Raw genomic sequence first — 26415 nt, 5'->3', positions numbered from 1 at the left:
ACACAAAGAGTCAGACACGACTGAAGCACACAGGCACAGCTTTTAGAATCTACTTCTCCAAACAGTTAGAAGTCCTTTAGTTTTAAGCCTGGGGGGAAAAACCTTCTAATCTTCTATTGCTATGAAGAACCTAAAAGGACTTACTTCATTTGAGCAGAAGATTAGAGTAAAGCTTGGTTTTTCGGCCACAAGGATACCCCCTTAAAATCACAGCCTACATGTCCTCATCACCTTGTCTAATGCTGTTTTCTGTCCAGCTATTGGGACTGGGCCCCAAAGCGACTCCAAAAGACAGAAATGTTTCTCTTTGCCTGGGGGTCCCCTTGAGGTCTAAGAGGGCCTTCTCTGAGGGATCACACCACATGCTTACAGTTCATTATCTTTCTTCTGTCAAGACCCTTGCTAGTGATGCATCTTTGTTGGAGGAATTTTCATTAGAGAGTTCTTACGTTGTTTAAAGGTGACAGCTTGATAAAGCAAATCTAACCTTTCAATTAATTCCCTACAACTGGCAATGCTAGGCTAGGGTTAAAGTGAACCACTCCCGCATTTTCTCATTTTAAATCAAACTACAATTTCAATTTTTGAAATATTAGATGTGCTCTTAAGTTGTGTCAGAGTCATGACTATTGGGTCATTGACCCAGTGACCTAATAGGTCAATGACCTATTGGATTATTCTAGTAGAGAAAATAGAGATTAGGAGGATTTTCAAATTATTAGGAGTTTCTGTTTGGGATAAAAACTGCTTGAGACTAAATACTAAAAAGCGAAACAAAGTCTCTTTCATAAATACTGCATCCTAAAAGAATCTGAGTAAAGAGAACTGTGACTGAAATGACAACAAGAGCCAGGAATCTCATATCTATTTAATAAATAAGTAAGTGCCATCCCCAAAGACCTAGACTGACCTGAACACACTATTTACATGTTAAACACCCAAGGACACAGTCTTTTCAAGGAAGTACGTTTTCTCCAATTTTGTATGAATCACTGTGGCCTCTAGTCCATCTGTATTTTTCTCTCTTTCTTGGAGGCTAGGATACAATGAAAAATTTCCAAAGGAAAGGGAAGCAACAGTGCAGGCAATAATCTGTGGGTAGCTGACAGTTGGCCTTGGTCTCGCAACAGTGGGAAGGCAGTTGTGGTGTGACTTCGGAAATATATGGTCTGTTTAAAGGGTGGCTGTAGCTCCTCACCTTGATCGTTGCCAGGCAGGAGCACAAGCCTGGTATTGACAGATATTTAGATTTTGTGATAAAATCAAAGAATCTGGTTTTTAATAGGAAACCTCCCAATTTAAAAATGTTCAGTTCACTTCAGTCGCTCAGTTATATCTGACTATTTGTAACCCCATGGACTGCAGCATGCCAGAATTCCCTGTCCATCACCAACTCCCAGAGCTTGATCAAACTCATGTCCATTAAGTCCATGATGCCATCCAACTATCTCATTCTCTGTCGTCCCCTTCTCCTCCTGCCTTCAGTCTTTCGCAGCATCAGGGTCTTTTCAAATAAGTCAGTTCTTCACATCAGGTAGCCAAAATATTGGAGTTTCAGCTTCAGCATCAGTCCTTCCAATGAATGTTCAAGACTGATTTCCTTTAGGATGGACTGGTTGGATCTCCTTGCAGTCCAAGGAACTCTCAAGAGTCTTCTCCAACACCATGGTTCAACAGCATCAATTCTTTGGCATTCAGCTTTCTTTATAGTCCAACTCTCACATCCATACATGACTACTGGAAAAACCATAGCCTTAACTAGATGGAACTTTGTTGGTAAAGTAATGTCTCTGCTTTTGAATATGCTAACTAGGTTTGTCATAGCTTTTCTTCCAAGGAGCAAGTGTCTTTGAATTTCATGGCTGCAGTCACCATCTGCAGTGATTTTAGAGCCTAAGAAAATAAAGTCTGTCACTGTTTCCATTGTTTCCCCATCTATTTGCCATGAAGTGATGGGACCAATGCCATGATCTTCGTTTTTTGAATATTGAGTTTTAAGCCAGCTTTATCACTCTCCTCTTTCATCAAGAGGCTCTTCAGTTACTCTTCACTTTCTTCCTTAAAGATGATATCATCTGCATATCTGAGGTTATTGATATTTCTCCCGGCAATCTTGACTCCAGCTTGTGCTTCATCCAGCCCAGCATTTCGCATGATGTATACGTTAAATAAGCAGGGTGACAATATATAGCCTTGACATACTCCTTTCCCAATTTGGAACCACTCTGTTGTTCCATGTCCGGTTCCTACTGTTGCTTCTTAACCTGCATACAGATTTCTCAGGAGGCAGATCAGGTGAGTCTGGTATTCCCACCTCTTTAAGAATTTTCCAGTTTGTTGTGATCGACAGAGTCAAAGGCTTTGGTGTAACCAATAAAGTAGATATAGATGTTTTTCTGGAATTCTCTTGCTTTTTTGATGATCCAGTGGGTGTTGGCAATTTGATCTCTGGTTCCTCTGCGTTTTCTAAATCCAGCTTGAACATCTGGAAGTTCACGGTTCATGTACTGTTGAAGCCTGGCTTGGAAAATTTTGAGCATTACTTTGCTAGCATGTGAGATGAGTGCAGTTGTGCAATAGTTGAACATTCTTTGGCATTGCCCTTCTTTGGGATTGGAATGAAAACTGACCTTTTCCAGTGCTGTGGCCACTGATGAGTTTTCCAAATTTGCTGGCATATTCAGTGCAGAAATTTAACAGCATCATCTTTTAGGATCTGAAATAGCTTAAGTGGAATTCCATCACCTCCACTAGCTTTGTAGTGATGCTTTCTAAGGCCCACTTGACTTCACATTCCAGGATGTCAGGCTCTAGGTGAGTGATCACACCATCATGGTTATCTGGTTCACTAACATCTTTTTTGTACAGTTCTTCTGTGTATTGTTGCCACCTCTTCTTAATATCTTCTGCTTCTGTTAGGTCCATACAATTTCTGGCCTTTATTATGCCCATCTTTGCATGAAATGTTCCCTTGGTGTCTCTGATTTTCTTGAAGACATCTCGAGTCTTTTCTATTCTATTGTTTTCCTCTATTTCTTTGCATTGATCACCGAGGAAGGCTTTCTTATCTCTCCCTGCTATTCTTTGGAACTTTGCATTCAGATAGGTATATCTTTCCTTTGCCTTTTGCTTCTCTTCTTTCCTCAGCTATTTGTAAGGCCTCTTCAGACAACTATTTTGCCTTTTTGCATTTCTTTTTCTTGGGGGTGGTCTTGATCCCTGCCTCCTGTAGAATGTCACGAACCTTCGTCCATAGTTCTTCAGGCACTCTGTCTATCAGATCTAATCCCTTGAATCTATTTGTCACTTCCACTGTTTAATCATAAGGGACTTGATTTAGGTCATACCTGAATGGTCTAGTGGTTTTCTCTACTTTCTTCAATTTCAGTCTGAATTTGGCAATAAGGAGTTCATGATCTGAGCCACAGTCAGCTCCTGGTCTTGTTTTTGCTGACTGTAGAGAGTTTCTCCATCTTTGGCTGCAAAGAATATAATCAATCTGATTTCGGTGTTGACCATCTGGTGATGTCCATGTGTAGAGTCTTCTCTTGTGTTGTTGGAATTGGGTGTTTGCTATGACCAGTGCGTTCTCTTGGCAAAACTTTGTTAGTCTTTGCCTTGCTTCATTTTGTTCTCCAAGGCCAAATTTGCCCGTTACTCCCGGTATCTCTTGACTTCCTACTTTTGCATTCAAGTCCTCTATGATGAAAAGGACATATTTTTGGGGTGTTAGTTTTAGAAAGTCTTGTAGGTCTTCATAGAACCGTTCAACTTCAACTTCTTCAGCATTACTGGTTGGGGCATAGACTTGGATTACTGTGATATTGAATGGTTTGCCTTGAAAACAAACAGATCATTCGGTCATTTTTTTGAGATTGCACCCAAGTACTGCATTTCAGACTCTTTTGTTGACACTGAGGGCTACTCCATTTCTTCTAAGGGATTCTTGCCCACAGTAGTAGATATAATGGTCATCTGAATTAAATTCACCCATTCCAGTACATTTTAGTTTGCTGATTCCTAAAATGTCATTGTTCACTCTTGCCATCTCCTGTTCGACCACTTCCAATTTGCCTTGATTCATGGACCTAACATTCCAGGTTCCTGTGCAATATTGCTCTTTACAGCATCAAACTTTACTTCCATCACCAGTCACATCCACAGCTGGGTGTTGTTTTTGCTTTGGCTCTGTCTCTTCATTCTTTCTTGAGTTATTTCTCCACTCTTCTCTACTGGCATATTGGGCACCTACTGAGCTGGGGAGTTCATCTTTCAGTGTCCTATCTTTTTGCCTTTTCGTACTGTTCGTAGGGTTCTCAAGGCAAGAATAGTGAAGTAGATTGCCATTCCTTTCTCCAGTGGACTACATTTTGTCAGGACTCTCCACCATGACCCATCCATCTTGGGTGGCCCTACACATTATGGCTCTTAGTTTCATTGAGTTCGACAAGGCTGTGGTCCCTGATCAGTTTGGTTAATTTTCTGTGATTGTGCTTTTCATTCTGTCCGCCCTCCAAAGGATAAAATGTTGCTTCTGTTTAAAAAATACTGTGTTGGCAAATACAATTCACTTAAAGTTCAGATTTTGCATGTGGTTGCTAGTTTCCAAGCTAAGCATTACATGTCCTGTAGCAAAAAAAAAAAAGATGTTTATTCATCCATTTATTCATTTAACAAACATTAATTGAGTGTTACATCATGATTAGTGTTATGGGGCTTTCAAAAATAAATGAAATATGGGACCATTGCACCAAAGGACTAAATCTAGTGGATGCCTCCCCCTAGCCTGGAAAACAAATCCATATTCATCATTCAATTATTGCCTGTAGTATTATAGGCTTTGAATCAACACCTACACTTCCAGTCTCTCACCTGACCTACAGTGTATTTATTTTCCTTCCACTATGATATATCAGTAAACCAAGACTAATTGTATCAGCATGAATACATGTTCAAGGCGTAATAGAAAAAATTCAAGTTGCAAAGAAATATGCAGAATGATTTTATGTGATATTTGAAGGCACACAAAACAATACTATATATTATAGGAACATACAATTATAGGAAAAGTATAAAAACCTCCAAAGCCGAAGGATAACAACACTCACTTGAGGACAGTGGTTGCCTCTCGGGGAGAAGGGAGGAAAATGAGATGGAGATGTGGGATTGTAGCTGTATTTGCAACACTTTATTTAAAAATATCTGATGCAATTTGGCAACATGTAAGCATTTGTTAAATCTTGATGATGGGAGGCTTAAGCATCCCATGTTTTCTCCATCATCCTGCTTACAATACTTTAAATTGATATGAAATAAGGTAAGGATGTAAAAAAACAACATGATTAGATTAGATTTTTTCCTTTATTCCTGAGAGAATGCTTTTTCTAATTTTCACCATTGCTTTAGTGGCACTAGCCTCCCAGACTTAAAATATTTCAGTTTTCCCTCTTGTTTATCCCTGGGGACTAATCCAGTCCATTACTTTCAAAATCTGCCTTCAAAATATCTCTTTCTGAATGAACCTATGGTTAAGGTGCAAGGGGGGAGGGATAGAATGGGAGTTTATAATTGACATGTACACACTGCTATATGTAATATAGATAATCAATAAGGCCCTACTGTACAGCACAGGGAATTCTGCTCAGTATTCTGTAATAACCTAAATGGGAAAAGAATTTGAAAATGAATACGTACATATGTATGTATAACTGAATCGATTTGCTGTACACCTGAAACTAACACAACATTGTTAATCAACCATATGCCAATATAAAATAATATTTTATGAGTCTCTTTCCATTTTCATTGCATCATTACGGCACACACATCGTCATCTAACACTCTCGTCACCTGCCAAATGCCTGGCGACCTCCACACTCCCCCTCTTCTCCATCCTGTGTAACACAGTTGACTTTTTGTTCATCACATCATTGTTGTGCTCCCATGTTCACAAAGCAAATTCAGCTTCTCTTCTTGGCACTTAGGTATCACTGTCTTGATTTATAAAACGTATCTCCCCCTCACAGACAAAGAGAATAGATGTATGGATGCTGGGGGCCGGGGGTGGGCTGGAAGTGGAGTGGGATGAATTGGGAGATTGGGATTGATGTGTATATACACTGCTACATATTAACTAGTGAGAACCTACTGTATAGCACAGGGAACTCTACTTAATGCTGTGTGGTGACCTAAATGGGAAAGAAATCCAAAAAAAGAGAGGATATAGGTATACATATAACTGATTCACTTTGCTATACAGCAGAAACCAACACAACATTGTAAAGCAACTATACTCCAATTAAAAAATTAATTAAAAAGTGTCAGCGGAGTGGAAATCTTCCATCACATTCTAAGAAGAAAAGTAAGACTTCTGGTGAGTCAAATCAGCTCTGGTCCCAGAGAGGGAGAGCACCTGGAAAGCATGTGGACATGGACCCCAGCTCATAGGTGAGGTGCTTTCCCAGCATCCACTGTGCAAAGTAAAGTATTAGTCGCTCAGTCGTTTCCAACTGTGCGACCCCATGGACTGTAGTCCACCAGGCTCCTTTGTTCATGGAATTTTTCAGGCAAGTATACTGGAGTGGGTTGCTATTTCCTTCTCCAGGGGATCTTCCCAACCCAGGGATCAAACCCATGTCTCCTGCACAGGCAGGTGAATTCTTAACCACTGTACCACCTGGTAAGCCCAGGTGTGCAGAGTCTCCACTTATTGTTGACTTTGCTCATTGACAACCCAACACTACCTGCCCAATGTCAGTTAATTTTCAAACTCGTGTTTTCTCTCTTCTGCTGTGAATGTCTGCTTCATGATATTCAAGAAGGCAAAGAACTCTCTCCTGTGTTTCCCTGATTTCCTCCAGAGCCCCTACTTTAGGACTTGCATATTAGAGTAGTGAAATAAAGACTTGCTTCATATCATTTGACTTTTCATTAGTAAAAATTTTCATCTTTCCCCACAAATGAAATACTTCTCTTCCATTCAATTTGAACATGCTACCCAAAACTCCTTTTGCTTCTTAGTATTTTAATTTTTCCCACACTCAGTTCCAGATACCACAACCTTTGCTATAAAACTCTTAAAATACAATGCACATTGTAGTGGGAAATGGATCTGGGTAGCCCCATGTGTTTCTGTCCTGATTCTAATACTTTTTCTTTAAAGAACATTGTATTCAGAAGTGATGGATGATATTATTTACTTTAGAAAGAGTGAGTAAAAGCTCTCCTCCCTCCTCCTTAAAATTGTGTCCATAGAGGTTTCTACCAAGCAAAGGAATTTTTTTGTTCATTACCCAGTATTATAGAATTCAGCTTAACGTGGTGCCGGAGAGCCGGGGAATGGTCACAGGCCAACGGATACAATCCTAATGCGTGTTTGCTGTTTTCCCCCAATTGGTCATGGTGTATTAAAGTGAATAACATCTTTTAAAGTCTTGTGGCAGCTATTTTTGCTGAAGAGCTCATATCCATCCTTTTTAAAAAGAACAATAATTGTGAGCATTCTGATTTGGAAATAAAGAGAAATGGAAAATGTTTGGTGGGGGGAGCTAAATGACGTAGGAAGAAAAACAGTCCCTAGAGCAGAACACAATAGCGCTTAAAGCTTTAGATTTAGGAAATAATTTAAATTTTGCTGATACCTCTCCTCCAGCCTCTGACTTTCCTGGGCTCTACAGAAGATTCTAGAATGTGAAATGGGTTAAGTATCAATCCTGCTTTAGGATAATCCTTTCATTTATGGGCTGTGAATTTAAAGAGATTAATAGATATATTGAGTGAAATTCTCTGTTTCTTTTTATGGTGCTTAATACTCCAGAGTTGCTACACCACTCTGTCTGGAAAGGTGGAATCCAACAAAACCACAAAATATGCATCCCAATGGGAAATGAATGTTCTAGCAGTAGTGGCCGGAGGATCTAACACATGTAGGTAATATATGCTAACATAAACTAGGCAGTGATAAAAGTAAAAATTGCTAAGTATGTTTCCTGAGCACTTTCCATGGAATTAGGCATTGTTCTAAGCATCACCCATATTGTCCCCTGTAATCATTGTAACAGTGCTGTGAGTCAGGTATTATGACCATATTTTAGAGATGAGGAAGTGTAGGGACAGAGAAGTTAAGTATTTTGTTCAAAGTCATGCAGCTGGTTTTGAAACTAGTCCATGTGGTACCCAAGCCTGACCCCTGACCTCTGCTCTATATCACCTTCCTATATTTACATTAGATGTTTGTTGAATAAATGAGGAGGAGGAGGCGGCATTTGAGGGGGGCATTTAATCCTCAGGTGCATAGGGGATTGCCAGTTGGGTTTGTAGAAGAGTTTTATACAGTACTGTGATAAGCCATTACTCCGGGACTTCCTGGCGGTGTAGTGCTTAAGACTCTGAGCTTCCACTACAGAGGGCACAAGTTTCCATCCATGGTCAGGGAACTAAGATCCCAAATGTCATGTAGCAAGGCCAGAAAAATTAATAAATGAAAGATTTTTAAAAAAAATCTGTTACTGTAAAATATTACATACTCACAACTGCAAGACCCAGGGGCATACCAGTATATGTTGGTATCCATTATATACTGTGCACCAAGTTGCTAGCAGACAAATCTTAAAGAGAGTATCTTTAATACGTAATGCCCTATGTGTTTCAAACATTGGTTTCTTGAATTCTTTCTCAGTGGTTAAGATCAGCCTATGATCTAAGTGACAGTTTGTGTAAACTATCCTTCAGTGAAGGATATTGTCATACTGCCTAGCAATTAAGATAATGTTTCAGGTATCTCCATTAGCTTCCTTCTACTGAGAAAACTGAAGTTGCATCACTCTATCTTTTGCTAAAATTCATATTCCAAAACATAGCGTGTTCATGGCTTGCTCTTTGAGGGCTCAAAATTTCCTCTGAAGAAGACTGACAACTGATAAGATAATATCTCTCATAAAATGTGTTTTTGGATTGATTACTTAGTTTCTTGGAGGAACCCCACAAAATTAAGGCATATTTCTGCCCTGTTGCTTCTTTTCTCCCTCATCATCCTGAGATCCATAGGTGGACCTTGGCCATTGAGATATCCCATTGGCTAGAGGACCTAAGCAGACATGTAAAAGCATCAGTCTGTGAATGACATAAACTGGGGTACCAGTTTCTGGGTGCTGCACAGGTGAGATGGGGTACTCTTACTTGGATGTGAAGCTGAGCACAATGGGGTGCAGGAAAGGAGTGGCCAGGAGAGTCTATACTGGTTTGACTCAGATGTTGGGGGAAAAACATTCGAGGAGGAAATGCTGGGATGTGATAGAAAGATTATGAGCTCTGAAGCTTTCAGTCTCAGATCTCTCACTCACTATGTGTATTCCCTGTGAAAGTGAGGTGAAAGTCACTCAGTCGTGTCCGACTCTTTGTGACCCCATGGTATATACAGCCCATGGAATTCTCCAGGCCAGAATACTGGGGTGGGTAGCCTTTCCCTTCTCCAGGGGATCTTCCCAACCCAGGGATCAAAGCCAGGTTTCCCGAATTGCAGGCAGATTCTTTACCAGCTGAGCCACAAGGGAAGCCCAAATGAAGATGTGTCAGAAGTATTCTCTGAGAGCTCTCCAAAAGCTTTCTAAGGCTCAGTGTTCCTTTTCTTTAAAATTGATGTAATACCTAACCCTAAAACTCACCACTTTGCTCCATACAGTGTGGGATACAGTATCTCCAGCCTTTTCTGTCACCATCTGACAACCCAAGGAATTTGGATCTACCTCTCCATCTAAGTTATGTATGTGGTTTTTCTATTTCGATGTCTTTTGACTTTGTTATTCTTTCTTCTTAACATATCCATTTTCCTCATTTCCATGGGCCTGAAACATACCTCTTTTGTAAGTCCTAGTTTTAAATACTGTGTCCGAAAGGAAACTTACCCCTGTTCCACCAGACAGAAGTCATTTCTCTCTTCTCTGTGTTCCAGCTGCCCTTGGGGGCACTCGATGGCATTTAACGTGCCCTTCCTTGGGTGATACTCATTTATATGCTGCTTTTATCCTTCCTGCTGGACTTCAAGCTCCTTGTGAGGGAGAGAACATCTAGCCCATCACTGTATCCCTATCCAGTGCTAAATGTATCCCCTTGCACATTGGCGATCAATAATGGTGTGTTTAATTGAGCTAATGAGAGAGGGAAACTGAACTTTGTGCAAATCTCTGGTCCTTTCTCTCTGCTCTGGCTTGAGGGATTCACTGCTTTAACTGAGTCTAATCTAACCTAAAATGATAAGGGAGACAGAGCTGATGACTTTTTTTTACTCCTCTTATGCGTAATCTTCTCTATTTTTTAGAATCAGTTGCCTGGTGGTAGATGGATGCACTCTGAGGATTTTATGGATTGAATACATTTTTAAAATACTACCAGAGAATCAAGCCAGGCCAAATTCAAACATGACATTGCCAGGGGAAATATCTGAACAATCTGCATTTTCTTTGATTTACGGTTAGGAAATGTATTGATTCTTTTTTCTTAATTATTGCATATGGTATTCTTGCTTTTTAAACAAGAATGATTATCCCTTTCTTTGCTTAACTTCTATGAGTCTATAATGATGAGAAACTAAGAGAATGAATTTGTGCATTGCCATGTATATTGTAAAAGGAAAGTCACAAAATAAACTCATATTTATAGTGTTCAGTTATTAGGGTCATTAATGTATTTTATACATTGAGTTTTCCTATATCTTATTTTAGAAATACTTAGTTATCAGCTTTCCTTTACAGTGTTATTCATGAAATTAGATGATACAAAAAAAGCCTTTAAATGTCTAGTTGGAACTGGATTTTGAACTGTTAGTACATATTGAACAGTCTGGTGCGAAGGAGCTGCCATAAGTGAACCCAGCATGGGTACCAATCTCACCAGCTCTCTCATTAACTTCTTGCTCTTGGTGCATTTTAGACCTTCTCTCATTAAATCCTTGATTTAAATATATTATTCTATTCACCTGTTTTGTTGCATCTCAGTAGCTACTAATAAAGGACTCCATCTTTCAGAGCGTTTTCACAACTGCAGGAATCACACAGGAATGCTTTATAGTGAAAGGAACATTTTGACTGAAATTCAGTTCAACAATCACCTATCGAGCAACTGCCACGGGCTGGAAAACCAGGGTTACCACCCATTCCTTATTTTGCTTAAACTTAGAGAAGGAAGAAGACACCCAGCTATCATGTAAGTCAAACCACAATGCATATGAGAGTGGAGAGGCCAAACACCAAGGATGAGAAAAGGAAAAACAGCTTCTCAGAGGTCAAATTCAAAACATGTAGCCCTCTGTATGTCCAGATACTAACCAAATAGATTGGGCATGAACCATAGCCTGGAGCAGAGTCCTGGAGGGCAAGGCAGTACCCCTTCAGTTGCTGGATCATGGAAAGGTCTGAGGGCTTCTGGGAATAGAGGGTTAGAGCTGGAGTAGCAAGAAGGCACGCTGAGGGGTATGGATGCAAGTGAAGGGCAGCAACTTTTTCCAGTTGTTTTGAAATTATTTCAACATGTTACCCCTGATGTGGCCGTCCTGGTACAGAACAGCAGAAGATCAAAAAAAGCCACCGCATGGGCTAAGTGTTATTAAGCAGAATTTAAAATTTAAAATGATATCCAAGGGAAAGGATGGAGGCATAAACTCATAAAGGATAGAACTGAGATTAACCCTCATCTCCTTCTGAAGCCCATTGTCTGTAATGGTAAATAATCGGGCTGCGTGCTAAGTCACTTCAGTCGTGTCCAACTTTTTGCAACCCCAAGGACTGTAGCCCACCAGGCTCCTCTCTCTATCCATGGGATTCTCCAGGTAAGGATACTGGACTGGGTTGCCATTTCCTTCTCCAGGGGATGTTTCCCACCCAGGGATCAAACCCACATCTCTAAAGTCTCTTGCATTTCAGTTCAGTTCAGTCGTTCAGTCGTGTCCAACTCTTTGCAACCCCATGGACCACGGCACACCAGACCTCCCTGTCCATCACCAACTCCTGGAGTTTACCCAAACTCATGTCCATTGAGTCGGCGATGCCATCCAGCTATCTTACCCTCTGTCGTCCCCTTCTCCTCCTGCCCTCAATCTTTCCCAGCATCAGGGTCTTTTCAAATGAGTCAGTTCTTCGCATCAGGTGGCCAAAGTATTGGAGTTTCAGCTTCAACATCAGTCCTTCCAATGAACACTCAGGACTGATCTCCTTTAGGATGGACTGGTTGTATCTCCTTGCAGTCCAAGGGACTCTCAAGAGTCTTCTCCAACACCACAGTTCAAAAGCATCAATTCTTCGGCGTTCAGCTTTCTTTATAGTCCAACTCTCACATCCATACATGACTACTGGAAAAACCATAGCCTTGACTAGATGGACCTTTGTTGGCAAAGTAATGTCTCTGTTTTTTAATATGGTGTCTAGCATTTCAGGTGGGTTCTTTACCTCGAGCACCACCTAGAAAGTCCCCTGATACTGACAAATCCAAGGGAGGGGCTTCCCTAATGGCTCAGATGGTAAAGAACTTGCCTGCAATGAGGGAGACACCGGTTTTATCTCTTGAGTCACGAAGATCCCCTGGAGAAGGGAAGGGCAACACACTCCAGTATTCTTGCCTGGAGCATCCCATGGACAGAGGAGCCTCGTGGGCTATAGTCCTTGGGGTCACAAAGAGTCAGACATGACTGAACGACTAACATTTTCACTTTGTTTCAATCCAGAGGAGAAGGTAAAGGAGGAAGATGACCATGGCCATGGTTTACAAAGAAAGAACATTTTGAGCTGGGCCTTTAAAGTCAAAAGATTTTTTATCATTGTATCTCCAAGAATGTGTAGTATCAGGTTAGTTTGTTCCACTCCTGGTAAGGATCTTCTGATCATTCTTTTCCTAGCTGTCCTTGCTTCCCTCTGTTTCTTTCCCCACCAATCACTTTCTTTAGATGGAAGTTCTTAATTTAGAATTCATGGGGGCAGGGGGCATGCATGAGCTTCTGGAACCCTAGAACCCATTGTGTTTGTGTTTATTAATGTGCATTTTTGTGGGAAGATGATCCATAGTTTTATTCTGGTTGTCAAAGGCTTCTATTTAACACCATTACATTAGAAGAAACTAGAAAAACATTCCACAGGTGAAAATTATAAGTACTATGATGTCATATAATGTAACATTCTGAAAATTCAGCATATCCACTTGAATTTCAAAGACTCAAAAAGTGAGTACTCTCTCTTTGACACTTATGTATATATTATTATCAAATACATGGCATTTCCCCTTGCACACACCAGTGACTACTCGCTAAGCATTTGAGAGAAATAAGAGACCTCAGAATTTAGGCACCCAACCTTGGTAGACCTTGCTGGCACTTTAGATGTGGCTGACATTTAGAGATTACAAGTTACATTGCAGGTTACACAGGCCGTTTCGGCACATGTGGGGCAATGGTCTGGTAGTCGAGTGCAGTGGTTAAGTTCGACCTGGGAATCTGACTGCTGAGGTTCAACCTTGGCTATTAACCTTGGCTGTTGTTTGCCTTTAGCTTTGAACAAGATATGTATTCTCCATGTGTTACTATAATCTTATTTTGAAAATGAGGGTACTGCAATGCCTGTTTTTAGTAGTTATTGTAGAGAGTAAGTGGTTCATGCAAGATGATAATAAAGAGGTCCACAGCTGCTAAACTCTTGCACTGAGGTCAGAGTGACAAGGTCACAGGGCCCAATGCCCACACTAAAGCCTACTCCTGTCTGCACTCACATCCTCTTGTCCCCTGGTCTCTGCCATCACTGTTGTGCCAGGGCCCACTGTGGTTGTCTTCTTTTCTTCACATGTGCTTTCCCTGCCTCATCAATGTGGTGGGAACAAGTGTATGGAATGAAGACTGTCTCATGATTCTGAAGGCTTGTCGTGTCTTCATGTGGTGAATAAATTTATCTCAAGATTCCAGAACTACTTACACAGTTGAGGAAAACTAAAAACACAGGAAGGCAAGCCCTCTGTTTTGTGCTTTACCCAACAAGTCTTCAATTCTTAGTTCCTCATGTTTCTAAAGTCCATTTCACACTTGTGGCCATGGCAGTGAAACTCAAGTCAACAAACATTGCTTGAGAGTGTACTATTCATAAAACATAAAGAGGAATAAAAAATAATTTCATTTGTAAAAAAGCAAATATGTAGGATACAAAGATTAGCAAGGATTCTGTGCCATTATCACCCATTCCTGTATTAACTGAAATCATGTATACCTTTTTTTATGTCTAGAGATTTTTGGAAAATGAATGGACCTTGCAGCCCATTTGAGAAAGCAATGGCAAAGTCAGTTAAGAAACATCACTTTAGCACTTCTGAATCTTCTGTTCCAGCATCTTTAGTCCTCAACAGCATCGCTTTTAATGTTGATGGTTCCATCCAATACAAAGAAAAGCCATATTCTTCTGCCTCTGAAGCCCTAGAAGCTTACATTGATGATTTCCATTTAAGCTGTGAGCTTCCTGAAATTAATGATACAAAGGTTAACCTGGATCAGAACCCTCTTGAATTTCTTGCTAAACTAAACAGGGGTAAGCTTTCATTATTCTCTGACTTCAATTTTTAATTTCTCTGTAGAAAGCTGATGCTTTGAGAAGAAATATAATCTAAAAGATATTCTTCCTTGGGAAATAACTGTCTTACAGTATGTGAGTATTTTTATCAGATTGCTATATAAATTTAAGTTTCCAAAACTTTTTCAGCAGTGGATTCCTTCAAATTGAGAGTTAACTAGAAAAAACACATCCCAGTCTTGATTTCAGAGGGAGAAAGTTCTGGCCTTGATATAAAGCCTTGGGCTTTGTGTGTTTGGGCTAAAAGTTTGTGTGTTGGGCTAAAAGTGTTCCACAGTCGCCTGAATTCTCCAAGTGACAATTACCCCTTTATGCAATGAGAATGATATTAACCAGCATCAGCATCATTCCTCACAGGCTTATTGTGGGACCAAGTGTGTGTGGCACAGTCTGTACTTTGCGATGTCTGTAGGGTGCTCAGGCTCTCTCTGCAGCACAGTGAGTACTTATAATAGAGAAAGGGGACTGAGGTCTAGCTCCCATCCGCTAATGACCCTTGAGATGTGAGAAGAGTTGCTTGGTCTCCCTGGGCTTTAGTTTCTTTGTCAATATGATGAGAAGACTGAACTTGACATCTCCGTAAGTATTCAATTCTATATTATATAGAAGGCAGAAAAAGAAAATTGGTCAACTCCAGTATTTCTCATTGAAAAACAGTCATTCGTGTTTGAAGCTGAAAAAAGTTATACACCACAGACTTCCCTGGCAGTCCAGTGGTTTAGACTCCACTCTTCCATTGCTGGCAGCAAGGATTCGATCCCTGGTTGGGGAGCTAAGATCTCACATGCCATGGGGCACAGCCAAAAAAAACAGTGCCACTATGAAAGCAATACTGGGTGTGAAGCTGAGTTGTGGCTGATTGACTGAGAAACCCTTGGGAAAATAAACTCTGATAGTAAGTTTTTTCTATATAAATAGAAATAATAATAGTAAAAATGCCTGCTTCTCCACTGAGCATGGTTTGTTGGAGGCTTTAGATTATGTGTACAAAAGAATATTGTGTTACAAAAGTAAGGTGGTATTTATTTATTTCAGTCTTAGATTATTATGAAAAAGATATCTACCATATTAGTGCTTGATATGTAAAGTTAGAGTACATGAAACAGCTTCTTATTGTTTCATAAGTGAAAAGACAGAGTAACTTGAGGATTCCTATGAATGGGACGTAGTCCCACACCAGAAAAAAGCATGTTCCTCAAAGCTAAGTTGTACTGGCTATGGTATTTGACATGGTTTGATAAATGGGCAGACATGATGTGGGGATTGCTTCTGAAACTACGGTTTGAGTGTCTACATTATCTATGCAATTGAAGTGCAAAATATATTGTAATTTATTCAGTAACGCTGCTGGTTTTCATGACAAGGATTTTCATTCTTCTTTTGAGGTCCCGTGTAGAAAGAGTTGTTCTGCGTCAGTGTTTCTCCTTGAATCCAGAGAGGAAACACCATCTAGCTGGCACTTGTCAATGGCTGGGAGTGTGGTGCAGGCACTTGCTCTCCTCTTGAGTTACTAACTCCACTCTCAGTGCTGTTCTTGACACTTCTTTGCAAAGGGAAATAGAGTTTGTACTTTTCATGATAATAAAAGTAATATATACTCTTGGCAAGAAAATTTCATAAAATACCTAAGACAAAAACAGAAACCAACCGTAATCCCAAAACCAGAGAAAGCAACTGTTAGTGAGTCTATGTCAATTTCTCCTTTCTATATACAAATATATAATAGAATTGTAATATCCACACAGTACCACAACCTTGTTTATTGCCAATATATTATGAATGTCATTTTTTTCACATCATTAAAGTAATTATTTACCTTTACAGAATTCACTGTCTCTCTCATTACATTTTAGTGGTCATTAATATCTTTACTGGGCTTCCCTGATAGCTCAGTGGTAAAGAATCCACCTGCAATGCAGGAGACACAGGTTCGATCCCTGGGTTGGGAAGCTCCCCTGGAGAAGAGAAGGGCAACCCGCTCCAGTATTCTTGCTTGGAGAACCCCACAGACAGAGGAGCCTGGCGGGCTATGGTCCATGGGGTCGCAAAAGAGTCGGACATGACTTAGATGCTAAACAGCAACAATATCTTTATTATTCAAAATGTTGCTATTGCCACCATTGTATACACATGTCTGTGTGGTTATTCAATTATTTCCTTAGGATAAATTCCTAGGAATAGAGTGTCTGGGTAAAATGATATATTTTGAAGCATCTGTTTTATACTGTTAAATCATCTTCTAGAAAGGACATACCAATTTTGTATATTCTCACCAGTGGAGTAGAAGCATCTTTATTTCCCTGTAACCTCACTGTCTGTGGATATTATGAGCTTTGTAAATCACTGCCAATCTGCTAGGTAAAAATCGGTATCTTTGTTTATTTAGCATTTGCTTTTCTTCTTTTGTGAATTGCTTAGTAATTATTTTTACCTTTTTTAATTCTGTACCCATTTTTAAATCTTTGCCTAGAATCTATTTTGTTGTTAGTTATGGTGAAAGCCTAATTATTTTTATTATTTTTTCTAATTATTTTTTAAAAGGATGCTACTTGCCATCTTAACAATAACCTAATTCCCATTTATACTTGGGCTGTTTCTTGACTTTTTGTTCCATTCATCTGTCTATACCACTTCAGCACTTTTATCAGTCTATTTTAATTACAGTAGTTTTATTTTAAAATGGACTTTGTGTCTTGACTAGAATAGAGGGTGGAAGGCTTAGAAGGAGTCATGCTTGTTCTCTTTCATTTATTCTTCCAGATGGACTTCAGAATCAATCTTGATGATTTCTAAATGCTTGTTTTCAGATTACTTAGATTCCTAACTGTACCCTGGGCCTTGCCTGGTCCCCCTCTGCCTGTTCTGCACCCTGCAGCTAGAAGCATCTTCTAAAGCACAATCTGCCTCTGTCGTGTGTGTGCTGCAGGAGCTACCGATCCAGCTTCAGTTCTCATCTCTGCTGCCACCACACACATACATACACACACCCCACACGCACCACAAAGCATATACATGCTATACGTCATACACACACCACAGCATATGCACACACCACACACACACACCACTCACACACATCATACACATACACAGCACTCACATGCCTCACACTCACACACACACTTGCCCGCACGCTGCGCTCTGTCCCATTGTGAACTAACTCGCCACTTCTTGCCTTTGGAACTTTCACCTGCTCTTTCCTCTCGTTGGAGTTCTCTCCTCCTTCCCCTCCCCTTCTGTGGTAAACTCTTCATTCTGACCTCACTTTTCTCTCTCTCCTCCTAAAGTCCAGTTTAGTCGCTCCCCTTGGGTCTTCTCCTAGCACCTGCAGTATTACCCAGGGCAGCATGTACACTGCTTTATTAGACCCTATTCACTGCCTGGTCTCCCCGCTACTAGACTGGCTTGATGTCTTGTCTACCATTGTCAGCCCCCCTTGTAAGCTGGCACTGAGGGCGCAAAGTCGCCTCTTGTTGAAGAATGAAGCAGCGGATCAAGTACTGCTGCTCTGGTTATATCGTGTGTCACTATGACTCCATGATTTTTTTCCTTCCAGCTCTAGGCTATACCTGTCCTATCTACAGCATGGCCCCTACAGAAACTGCTGCCCTCCCCTGCATCTTTGTTGTTGTCATTAATCTAGTTTATGATTTTCTTACTCAGACTAGAGAGTGGTACTATTTACTTCCTCTTCATCAGATCAACCTGAACATGATCTACACATTGCCAGGGCTTGAGGACACTGAGAACTTTCTAAGGTATGTCTGAAATGAGGGAGAGAGATGGCTCATCTCATCAACACCTTTGACAATCCTTTTGCTTGCGTGTGTGCTAAGTTGCTTCAGTTCTGTCTGACTCCGCAACCCTATGGACTGTGGCCTACCAGGCTTCTCTGTCCATGGGATTCTCCAGGCAAGAATACTGGAGTGGGTTGCCATGCCCTCCTCCAGGGGATCTTCCTGGCCCAGGATCGAACCCGCATTTCTTACGTCTCCTGCATTGGTAGGCTTGTTCTTTACCACTAGCGCCACCTGGGAAACCCCTGGGGATCCTTTAAGGTCTTACAAAGTTCTCAACCGATGATGTCTTTGGGACAACCTCTCAGAGACCCATGCCCACCACCTTTTCAGTCAGTGGGAAGAGTTACCACTGTGTTACCATGTAAGAGTCGCTTCTATGTTAACTCACTTCACATGTTTCACATGTAAGACTCACCTCATATATTTTGCAGTTTTCTCAGAGCCCCCACCAGCTGGTGGTAGGAACTGTGCAGATCTTTGAACTCACACGTCTGACTGCAGTGTCTGTTTCTGAGTTCGTTCTCTGAGGCATCAACACTGTCTCAGTTATTACTGTTGCACAGAACCTGGCAGAGTTAAGTGAACTGAACAAAACTGACAAACAACCCTAAAGGATTCCTACTTTAATGTGCCAGATAAAGCTGTGTTTGTCTAAAAGGAGGGGGAAGATGAGACTGCATCTGCTAGATGCACTCAGCCTACTCTAGCATATCTTAGGTACAGTACAGAAATGTGGATGATCCTCTAAAAAAGTTATTTCCTCTCTTTGCATTGGCTTTGTTCATTGCACAATTCACTGTAATGGTCTTCTGTTCTTATAGTATTGGGTTGGGCAAAAAGTTTGTTCAGATTTTTCCATAAGATATTATGGAAAATATCAAATGAACCTTTTGGTCAATTCAATATAAGGACCTTTTCCTCCCAGTGGGATTTGCAACTATTTCCTGGCAATATTTTGTCTGTTTTTGCCTTGAAATTCAAGTAATTTTTTTCCCTTAGCATGGAAAATGTGCTTTGGGAGAAGCAGAGAGAGGTTCTCTTGAAGGATTAATGGCAAAGCTTTCCATGGCTTTTTTCACTTGAATCATTTATCCCTTGAATAGTCCTCTTTTAGTTTTTAATGCTCATATGTGGACAAAATAATCCAGCAGTGCTTGTAACAGACTATTTCATGGATGAGAGAGTTGTCCTTTCATAATAATGAAAAATCATAACTATTGATTGAAGGTAGTCTGATTGGAAAGCCAAAGTAGGGCTTCAGTGGACAGAAGAAAGAAAAAATTCTTAATACTCCCCACAGCAACTTTGAGAAATATTGTCTGGAATTTCTGTCCTATCTTGGGTGTCTCAGGGCATTTTGCCACATTATCTATTTATAGTTTTGAGGTGGAAAAACAAGGAATCTGTTTTTTAAAGTCTCTTGTTACTCTAAGAGTGATAAATTTATTTTTCAAACTATGCTTGTCTGATGGTGAATCTATAAACTATTAGAATTTATTTGGTGTCAAATGTGCTCTAAGTAATGTAGTTGAAATTAGGGGTCTCTGATCTAAAGAACCATAATGCCTGCCTTCAAGAACATTATAGTTTATTGCTAACTCAAGAATAATTGTACTTCAGTGTGGCTAGTACTAAGATAAAAGAATGCATTATGTCTGAGGCCAAAAGAATATGCAGCAAAAGCAGGTTGGAAGATTGGAGAAGGCTCTCAGAGAAAATGACCTTTCAGCTGAATTTTGAAGGCCAAATAGAAGATATCAGGCCAAAAAGAGTGAAGGGCTAACATTCTAGAGGCCGGCCCATGGGTGTATGGAAAGGCACATCACATATTCAAGAGGTTACTGGTAGTTCAGGATTGACAGAAAGAGGGATGACACTCTTTAATTCTGTTTCCTTAGAGTTTCTCCCAACTTCTACTTTAATTCTTACTGATATAACTATGCTTGTACAAACACCACCCGCTTCCTTGTGTCATAAGGAAGCAGATTTTGCTCATTCTCATGTGTAGCGATTTTTAATTAAAAAAAGGGCAGTGTGGATAATTGGTGCAGATGTTTTCTACAATTTTTGTCTTTGAAGCTATAGACTTTCATAACTAGAAAATACAAACATTTAAAAATTAAGAATTGGATCGCAGTTCAAGTGGACATTTTATACTGGATGATGACTCAGTCTTTTCTATGGTTCTATTCCTAGAGCAAGTACTTAATCTCTTCACAGCCTGCCTACTTGAAAGAGTCATTTTCTCCTTGCTACCCTGTCCCTGTGGACTCACCTCAATTTGATCTCCACTTCGACTGCTGCACTGTAATTGGTCCCATGACACGGATATCCTGCCCTCAGACCACCCTGTAGAGTTTGCTGTTTTGTGCTGTGCAGTTTCACTAATGCCATTCTCTCTTGCCTGAAATACCCTCACTCCCCAACACACATGCCTTCTTTGTATATCTGACTCCCACTCACACTTCGATACCCAGTTCAAGCCTCGTCCAGAAAGTCTTCCCAATCCTTTTCAGCCCAGAGACCTTGTCTCTGTGCTCCTGCCTTCTCCTCCAAGGCCTGAGTACACTGATAGTGATATCCTCAACTGTTAGTATATTTTCATAAGAGTGTAAATACTAATAAATACTATGCTTTTGAACCGTGGTGTTGGAAAAGATTCTTGAGAGTCCCTTGGACTGCAAGGAGATCCAACCAGTCCATCCTAAAGGAGATCAGTCCTGGGTGTTCATTGGAAGGACTGATGCTAAAGCTGAAACTCCAGTACTTTGGCCACCTCATGCGAAGAGTTGACTCATTGGGAAAGACTCTGATGCTGGGAGGGATTGGGGGCAGAAGGAGAAGGGACGACAGAGGATGAGATGGCTGGATGGCATCACCAACTCAATGGACATGAGTTTGTGTGAACTCCAGGAGTTGGTGATGGACAGAGAGGCCTGGCGTGCTCGATTCACGGGGTCGCAAAGAGTCGGACACGACTGAGCGACTGAACTGAAATGAACTGAAGTACTAACAAGTAATATGAATGATAATAAATGCTAGCTATGACTGTAACTTGGAGAAGGTAATGGCACCCCACTCCAGTACTCTTGCCTGGAAAATCCCATGGACGGAGGAGCCTGGTAGGCTGCAGTCCATGGGGTCGCTAAGAGTCGGGCATGACTGAGCGACTTCACTTTCACTTTTCACTTTCATGCATTGGAGAAGGAAATGGCAACCCACTCCAGTGTTCTTGCCTGGAGAATCCCAGGGACAGAGGAGCCTAGTGGGCTGCCGTCTATGGAGTCGCACAGAGTTGGACACGACTGAAGCGACTTAGCAGCAGCAGCAGCATGACTGTAACTAATATACTAGTGACATAACCATATTGCATACAATAATTGTCATTGTATATATAATTATAACATTTAATTAATAATTATAATAATATAAATAGTTGTGTATATCATTAGTATATCAGTCATAGTCATAGCTAACATTTATTAGTATCTATGCAATTGGATGGCATCACCGACTCAATGGCCATGAGTTTGAGCAAGCTTCAGGAGTTGGTGATGGACAGGGAAGCCTGGAGCGCTGCAGTCCATGGGGCCACAGAGAGTTGGACAAAACTGAGCAACTGAACTGAACTGAACTGATGCAATACATATGTATGTGTGTATATGTTCGTTTACTACTAATAGTAATACCTAACGTTAAGCTCCTATTATGTGCCAGAAACTACTCAGTGCTTTAGATACATTATATTATTTAATCCTCACAGTCACACACTATGAGATATTATCCCCATTTTACAAAGAAATTAAGGCACAGAGAAGTTATGTAAAATGCCAAAGGCACAAAGCTATAAGTATTGCCCCTGGATTTGTCACCAGATATTCTTACCCCAGAGCTCCCACTCTGGAGCAGCACTATACCACCTGCACTTTATGTGTGTTGTAAATAAAGATACAGGAATACAGTTGAGACAGAAAGAAAAGAAGGAAGGAAAGGAAGAAGGGAGGAAGGAAAGAAGAGAAAGACAGACCAAAGAGAGGAGGGGAGGGATCCTAAGACATCTTAAATATAAATTGACAGATTGGTTTCATATTTTATTTCCTTGGTTCATCTTGAAAAGAACTGGTAGATGAGTGGGAATATGGCCCAAAAGATAGGAAAAACCTTTAAAGTGGAGGGAAAAGCTAATATCCTGGCTGATTGATTCTTGTCTTACTAATTATTTTTTCTGTCTTTTTTAGAAACTATATTTTAAGGCAATCATAAAGAGTAAAATGGCCAAAGTACTGGACTTTGAGTGAGATGAACTAGGTTTGCATTCCAATGGGCCCATTTACCTGCACTGTCTCTCTGGGAAGTTTCTTTCTCTCTCTTTCCCTCCTTCCCTCCATATATAAAATAAGAAAAGTAATACCTATCAAGGATTTATTTGAGTATTAAATACAATGATGAATATGAACTAAATAGTTACGTGTCACATTGTCTGTGTACCCAGAATAATTTGTTTACCCTGGTAGAATAAAATGTAAAACAGGGCATTTCTTGGTAGTTTTCATGTTGTTTTTTTAACTCTTGGCTCTCACTCTTGCTAACATCTTACCATCACTCCCACATCCAGCCATAACACAAATAACTCTACTTTCACATGGACAGCTACATTCGTACACCAAGAGGAAAAGGTTGCTCTTGGTGTTGTGTATGTAAGCTTATGGCATATATCTAAATGGCCCTCGGCTTTTCCGATCTGATGTGGAGTTTCAGTTAGCACTCAAAAGAGATTTTTTACTCTTTATGGTACATTTGGATTCTGCAGCTCCTCTAGTAAAATGAAGATTTATGTAGCCCACTCTTTTAAGCAGTTCAAGTAATTTATTATATCAGAGTTATGCTTGCTTAGTTATCTGTCCCAGTAATGCCCTGAAACTTGAAGTTTTATACTCTATTTATTTATGATCTTCCATTTCTCTCTCTCTTGTGTTATCATATGATAGACAGTTACGTGGGGACATTAAAATCAGTGGAGGATTTCACTCTCTTCATGGCAGATTGGCTTCCAGGGGGCTCAGTTTTTTTAATGGACAAAATAAAAGTTGAGATCTTTAAGTTGAGTAAAATTACTTTTTTAAGCTCTGTATGTTTTTTTGTAAATAAAAAAAAAAAAAGAAAGCATAAGAACCTAGCAAGGAGAGAGACATAAAATTTTTAACAAAATTTTTGGACCAAAATGGATGAAAGATAGTTAAGCTCTATGCTTTGGGTACTGCATATTGTCATTAATTTCATTTATTTAATTGTTAATAAATAGTCTGTGTGAAGTACAAGTATGCAGAGTAAATATTTATGTTTTAAAGAATAATAAGACATCCACATGCCCGCCACCCAGCTTAAAATATACAATATTGGGAATTGGGTGAAGCCCCTATACTCCTCTGAAAGATATCATTGATATATATCATATGATAGACACTTGTTCTGGGAAATTGCATAACAGTTTAAGATATGAATACTGGAGTGGGTTGCCATTACCTTCTCCAGGGGATCCTCCCCATGCAGGGATCAAACCTGCATCTCCTGCATTGACAAGCGGGTTCTTTACCACTGAGCCACTAGGGAGCTGTTGTTCAACTGTTACTGCAATTCATTTCCAGAACGTTTTTCATCTTCTCAAACTGTAACTCCATATCTATTAAACAATTACTTTCTATCCTCCACTTCTACCAGCCCCTGGCAAGAGTCATTCTACTTTCTATCTCTATGGATTTGACTATGTACCTCATAGAGTAAAACCATACAATATTTGTCTTGTTGTGCTTGACCTATTTTCACTTAGTACAGTATCTTCAGGGTTCATCTATGTTGTAGCATGTGTCAAAATCTCCTTCTTTTTAAAGGCTGAAGAATATTCCATTGTTAGTATTCCATTTGTCATCAAAACACAATTTAAGTGTAGAAGAATTTATCTTTTTTTTTCTTCTATGACTTCTTATTTAAGAAATCTTATACCTAGAAGATATTAAGATATTTAGTTTTTTAATTCTAGGTAAAGTAAACATGGTCTCTTAGAGAATAAAATATGAGCTATGTGAGAAATTTAAAGTTAAATTCAAAACTTCCTTTATCAGATATTTATTGAATCCTACTATATACACCACGGGCTTCCTTGGTGACTCAGCAATAAAGAATCTGCCTGCAGTGCAGGAGCCACAGGAGATAAGGGTTTGATCTCTGGATCGGGAAGATCTCCTGGAGGAAGGTATGGCAATCCACTCGTATTCTTGCCTGGAGAAGCCCTTGGACAAAGAAGCCTGGTGAGCTATAGTCCTTGGGGTCAAAAAAGCTGGACATGACTGAAGTGACTTAGCATGCCTACATGCACTGTATACCAGACACTATTACAGCCCACAGATTCTTTACCCTCATGGAACTTATATTCTTTCTAGGAGAAAGACAATAGCCAAGTGAATATGTAATGTGGTGCCAGGGTGTCATGAATGCTATTAATATGAACAGAGACGCAAACAAGTGCCTGTCCTTAGGGCTAGAGCACACTCCCAGCCCTGTGAGCTATTTGGATAACAGAAGAAGAAGAAAATAATATTCAAAGCAGAGTGAGACTGAAAGGGTACCATGGCAGCCCATAGATGGACTTCTAATCCAGGCTTGCTCCCTATTGCTGTGAGTTGGGTGAAACGCATGAATTAGTTAAATGTGTTGATTGAATCACATAACTGGTATGATACCTTTCCCCTTGAAAGCTTTTCTAGAATCTTTAAGGTTTATGCTTTACTACACCTTCTTGGGATAAACTGTTTAGAAGGAAATAATAGGATATTTTAAATTTTCCTAAAGCTAAAAGAACACAGTTCACTTCCAATCGTAATTCTTAATTCTGTGTCCCAGGAAGAGTAATTTTTCATCATTTCCAATAAAACCAATGTTAGATTCCAGCTGAAGCACTGTAAATGGATAGCCATTTGTAAAAGAATTTCCCTATAATTAAGATGACTCTGCAGAGAAAGCTATAAAAGCAAGTCTTCCATGATTGGCTGCAAAAAGTAAAGCACTAAAATTGCTAAGTAATACTATAGATTTCAAAATTTATATGTATCTTTAGAGCTAGTCTCATAAAAGAATGATTATTTAACAGTCTAAATTCCTGAACATTATTTTCATAGTGGGAAAAAAATGTAACACATACTGCTATACTTCTTTATCTATGAACATTAAAATGTAAATTTCACCTTGGAGCGTGTGCACGATATTTTCATGGAATTGAATGCTAAATTAAGTGTGACAGGTGATTGTGATTAATCACTACTTATTACTAGAGGAATAGAAGTCTTTGTTGCTGAATCAAATATGTAACACAATCCAAAAGGAAAATGCAGAGATGGACCATTTCTGAAGTAAAATATAAACCATTTCACATCTTTTTGAAATACTGAATGAAAGCATATGCATCTCCTACATCCCATCATTTGAGGGTCACCCTGGACTCGGACTCTCTTGAACTTGAAGGTTCAGAGTTCTTCAAGATAGTAATCCTCAACTCTGCTGGCAACTTCACTCTGAGATGCCCAGTAGAGATGGATGAAGCCAGTGATGCTCAGGCTGTGACCAGACATAACACAGGGTAGATAACAGCACAGCCTCTGAAACACAGCTTCCTGTTCAAATTCTAGTTCCATCCATTTCTTATAGGTAAGAAAATGTGAGCAAGTTATTAACTTCACGTAATTTCTACTCTTCAATAAAATGGGGATAATCATAACTTAATCTAGTCTTTACTGATTAAAAGAAACAACATGTGACCCTCTTTAGATGCTCAAAATTTATAAAATTTCCCATTTCCCACTTTCTCCACTCCCTCCTTTTTGGTTTTTTGAATTTGAGATGCGATTTTCACTTATGAAGAGTAATCTTAAAAAGGTAGTTTTATACCTACTGTAGACATTGATAAATTCCTTAATCTGCCCTTTACTGGCCCTAGAGCAAGTCATTGCACCTCTCTGAGCTTCAGTTTTCTT

At 39.8% G+C, this 26415-nt stretch overlaps 2 protein-coding genes across 4 annotated transcripts in view; both read left to right on the top strand.

Annotated features, from left to right (window-relative positions):
• The window catches only part of GRIP1 (glutamate receptor interacting protein 1), a 473319-nt gene that overhangs the window by 175056 nt on the left and 271848 nt on the right, over nucleotides 1-26415 (top strand). The gene's annotated exons all lie outside the window — the stretch shown is intronic.
• Nucleotides 12716-16339, top strand: LOC129651164 (lung adenoma susceptibility protein 2 homolog). Its single transcript, XM_055579865.1, has 3 exons — nucleotides 12716-12833; nucleotides 14251-14549; nucleotides 15977-16339. The coding sequence occupies exons 1-3, from the start codon at nucleotides 12820-12822 to the stop codon at nucleotides 15985-15987; spliced, it is 324 nt and encodes a 107-aa protein (XP_055435840.1). The 5' UTR covers nucleotides 12716-12819; the 3' UTR covers nucleotides 15988-16339.

The sequence above is a fragment of the Bubalus kerabau genome, chromosome 1 (assembly GCF_029407905.1).
Source record: "Bubalus kerabau isolate K-KA32 ecotype Philippines breed swamp buffalo chromosome 1, PCC_UOA_SB_1v2, whole genome shotgun sequence".
In the NCBI taxonomy this organism is placed as follows: Eukaryota; Metazoa; Chordata; class Mammalia; order Artiodactyla; family Bovidae; genus Bubalus; species Bubalus kerabau.
The sequence above is the reverse complement of the archived record's forward strand: the minus strand, read 5'-3'. Positions and strand labels throughout refer to the sequence as shown.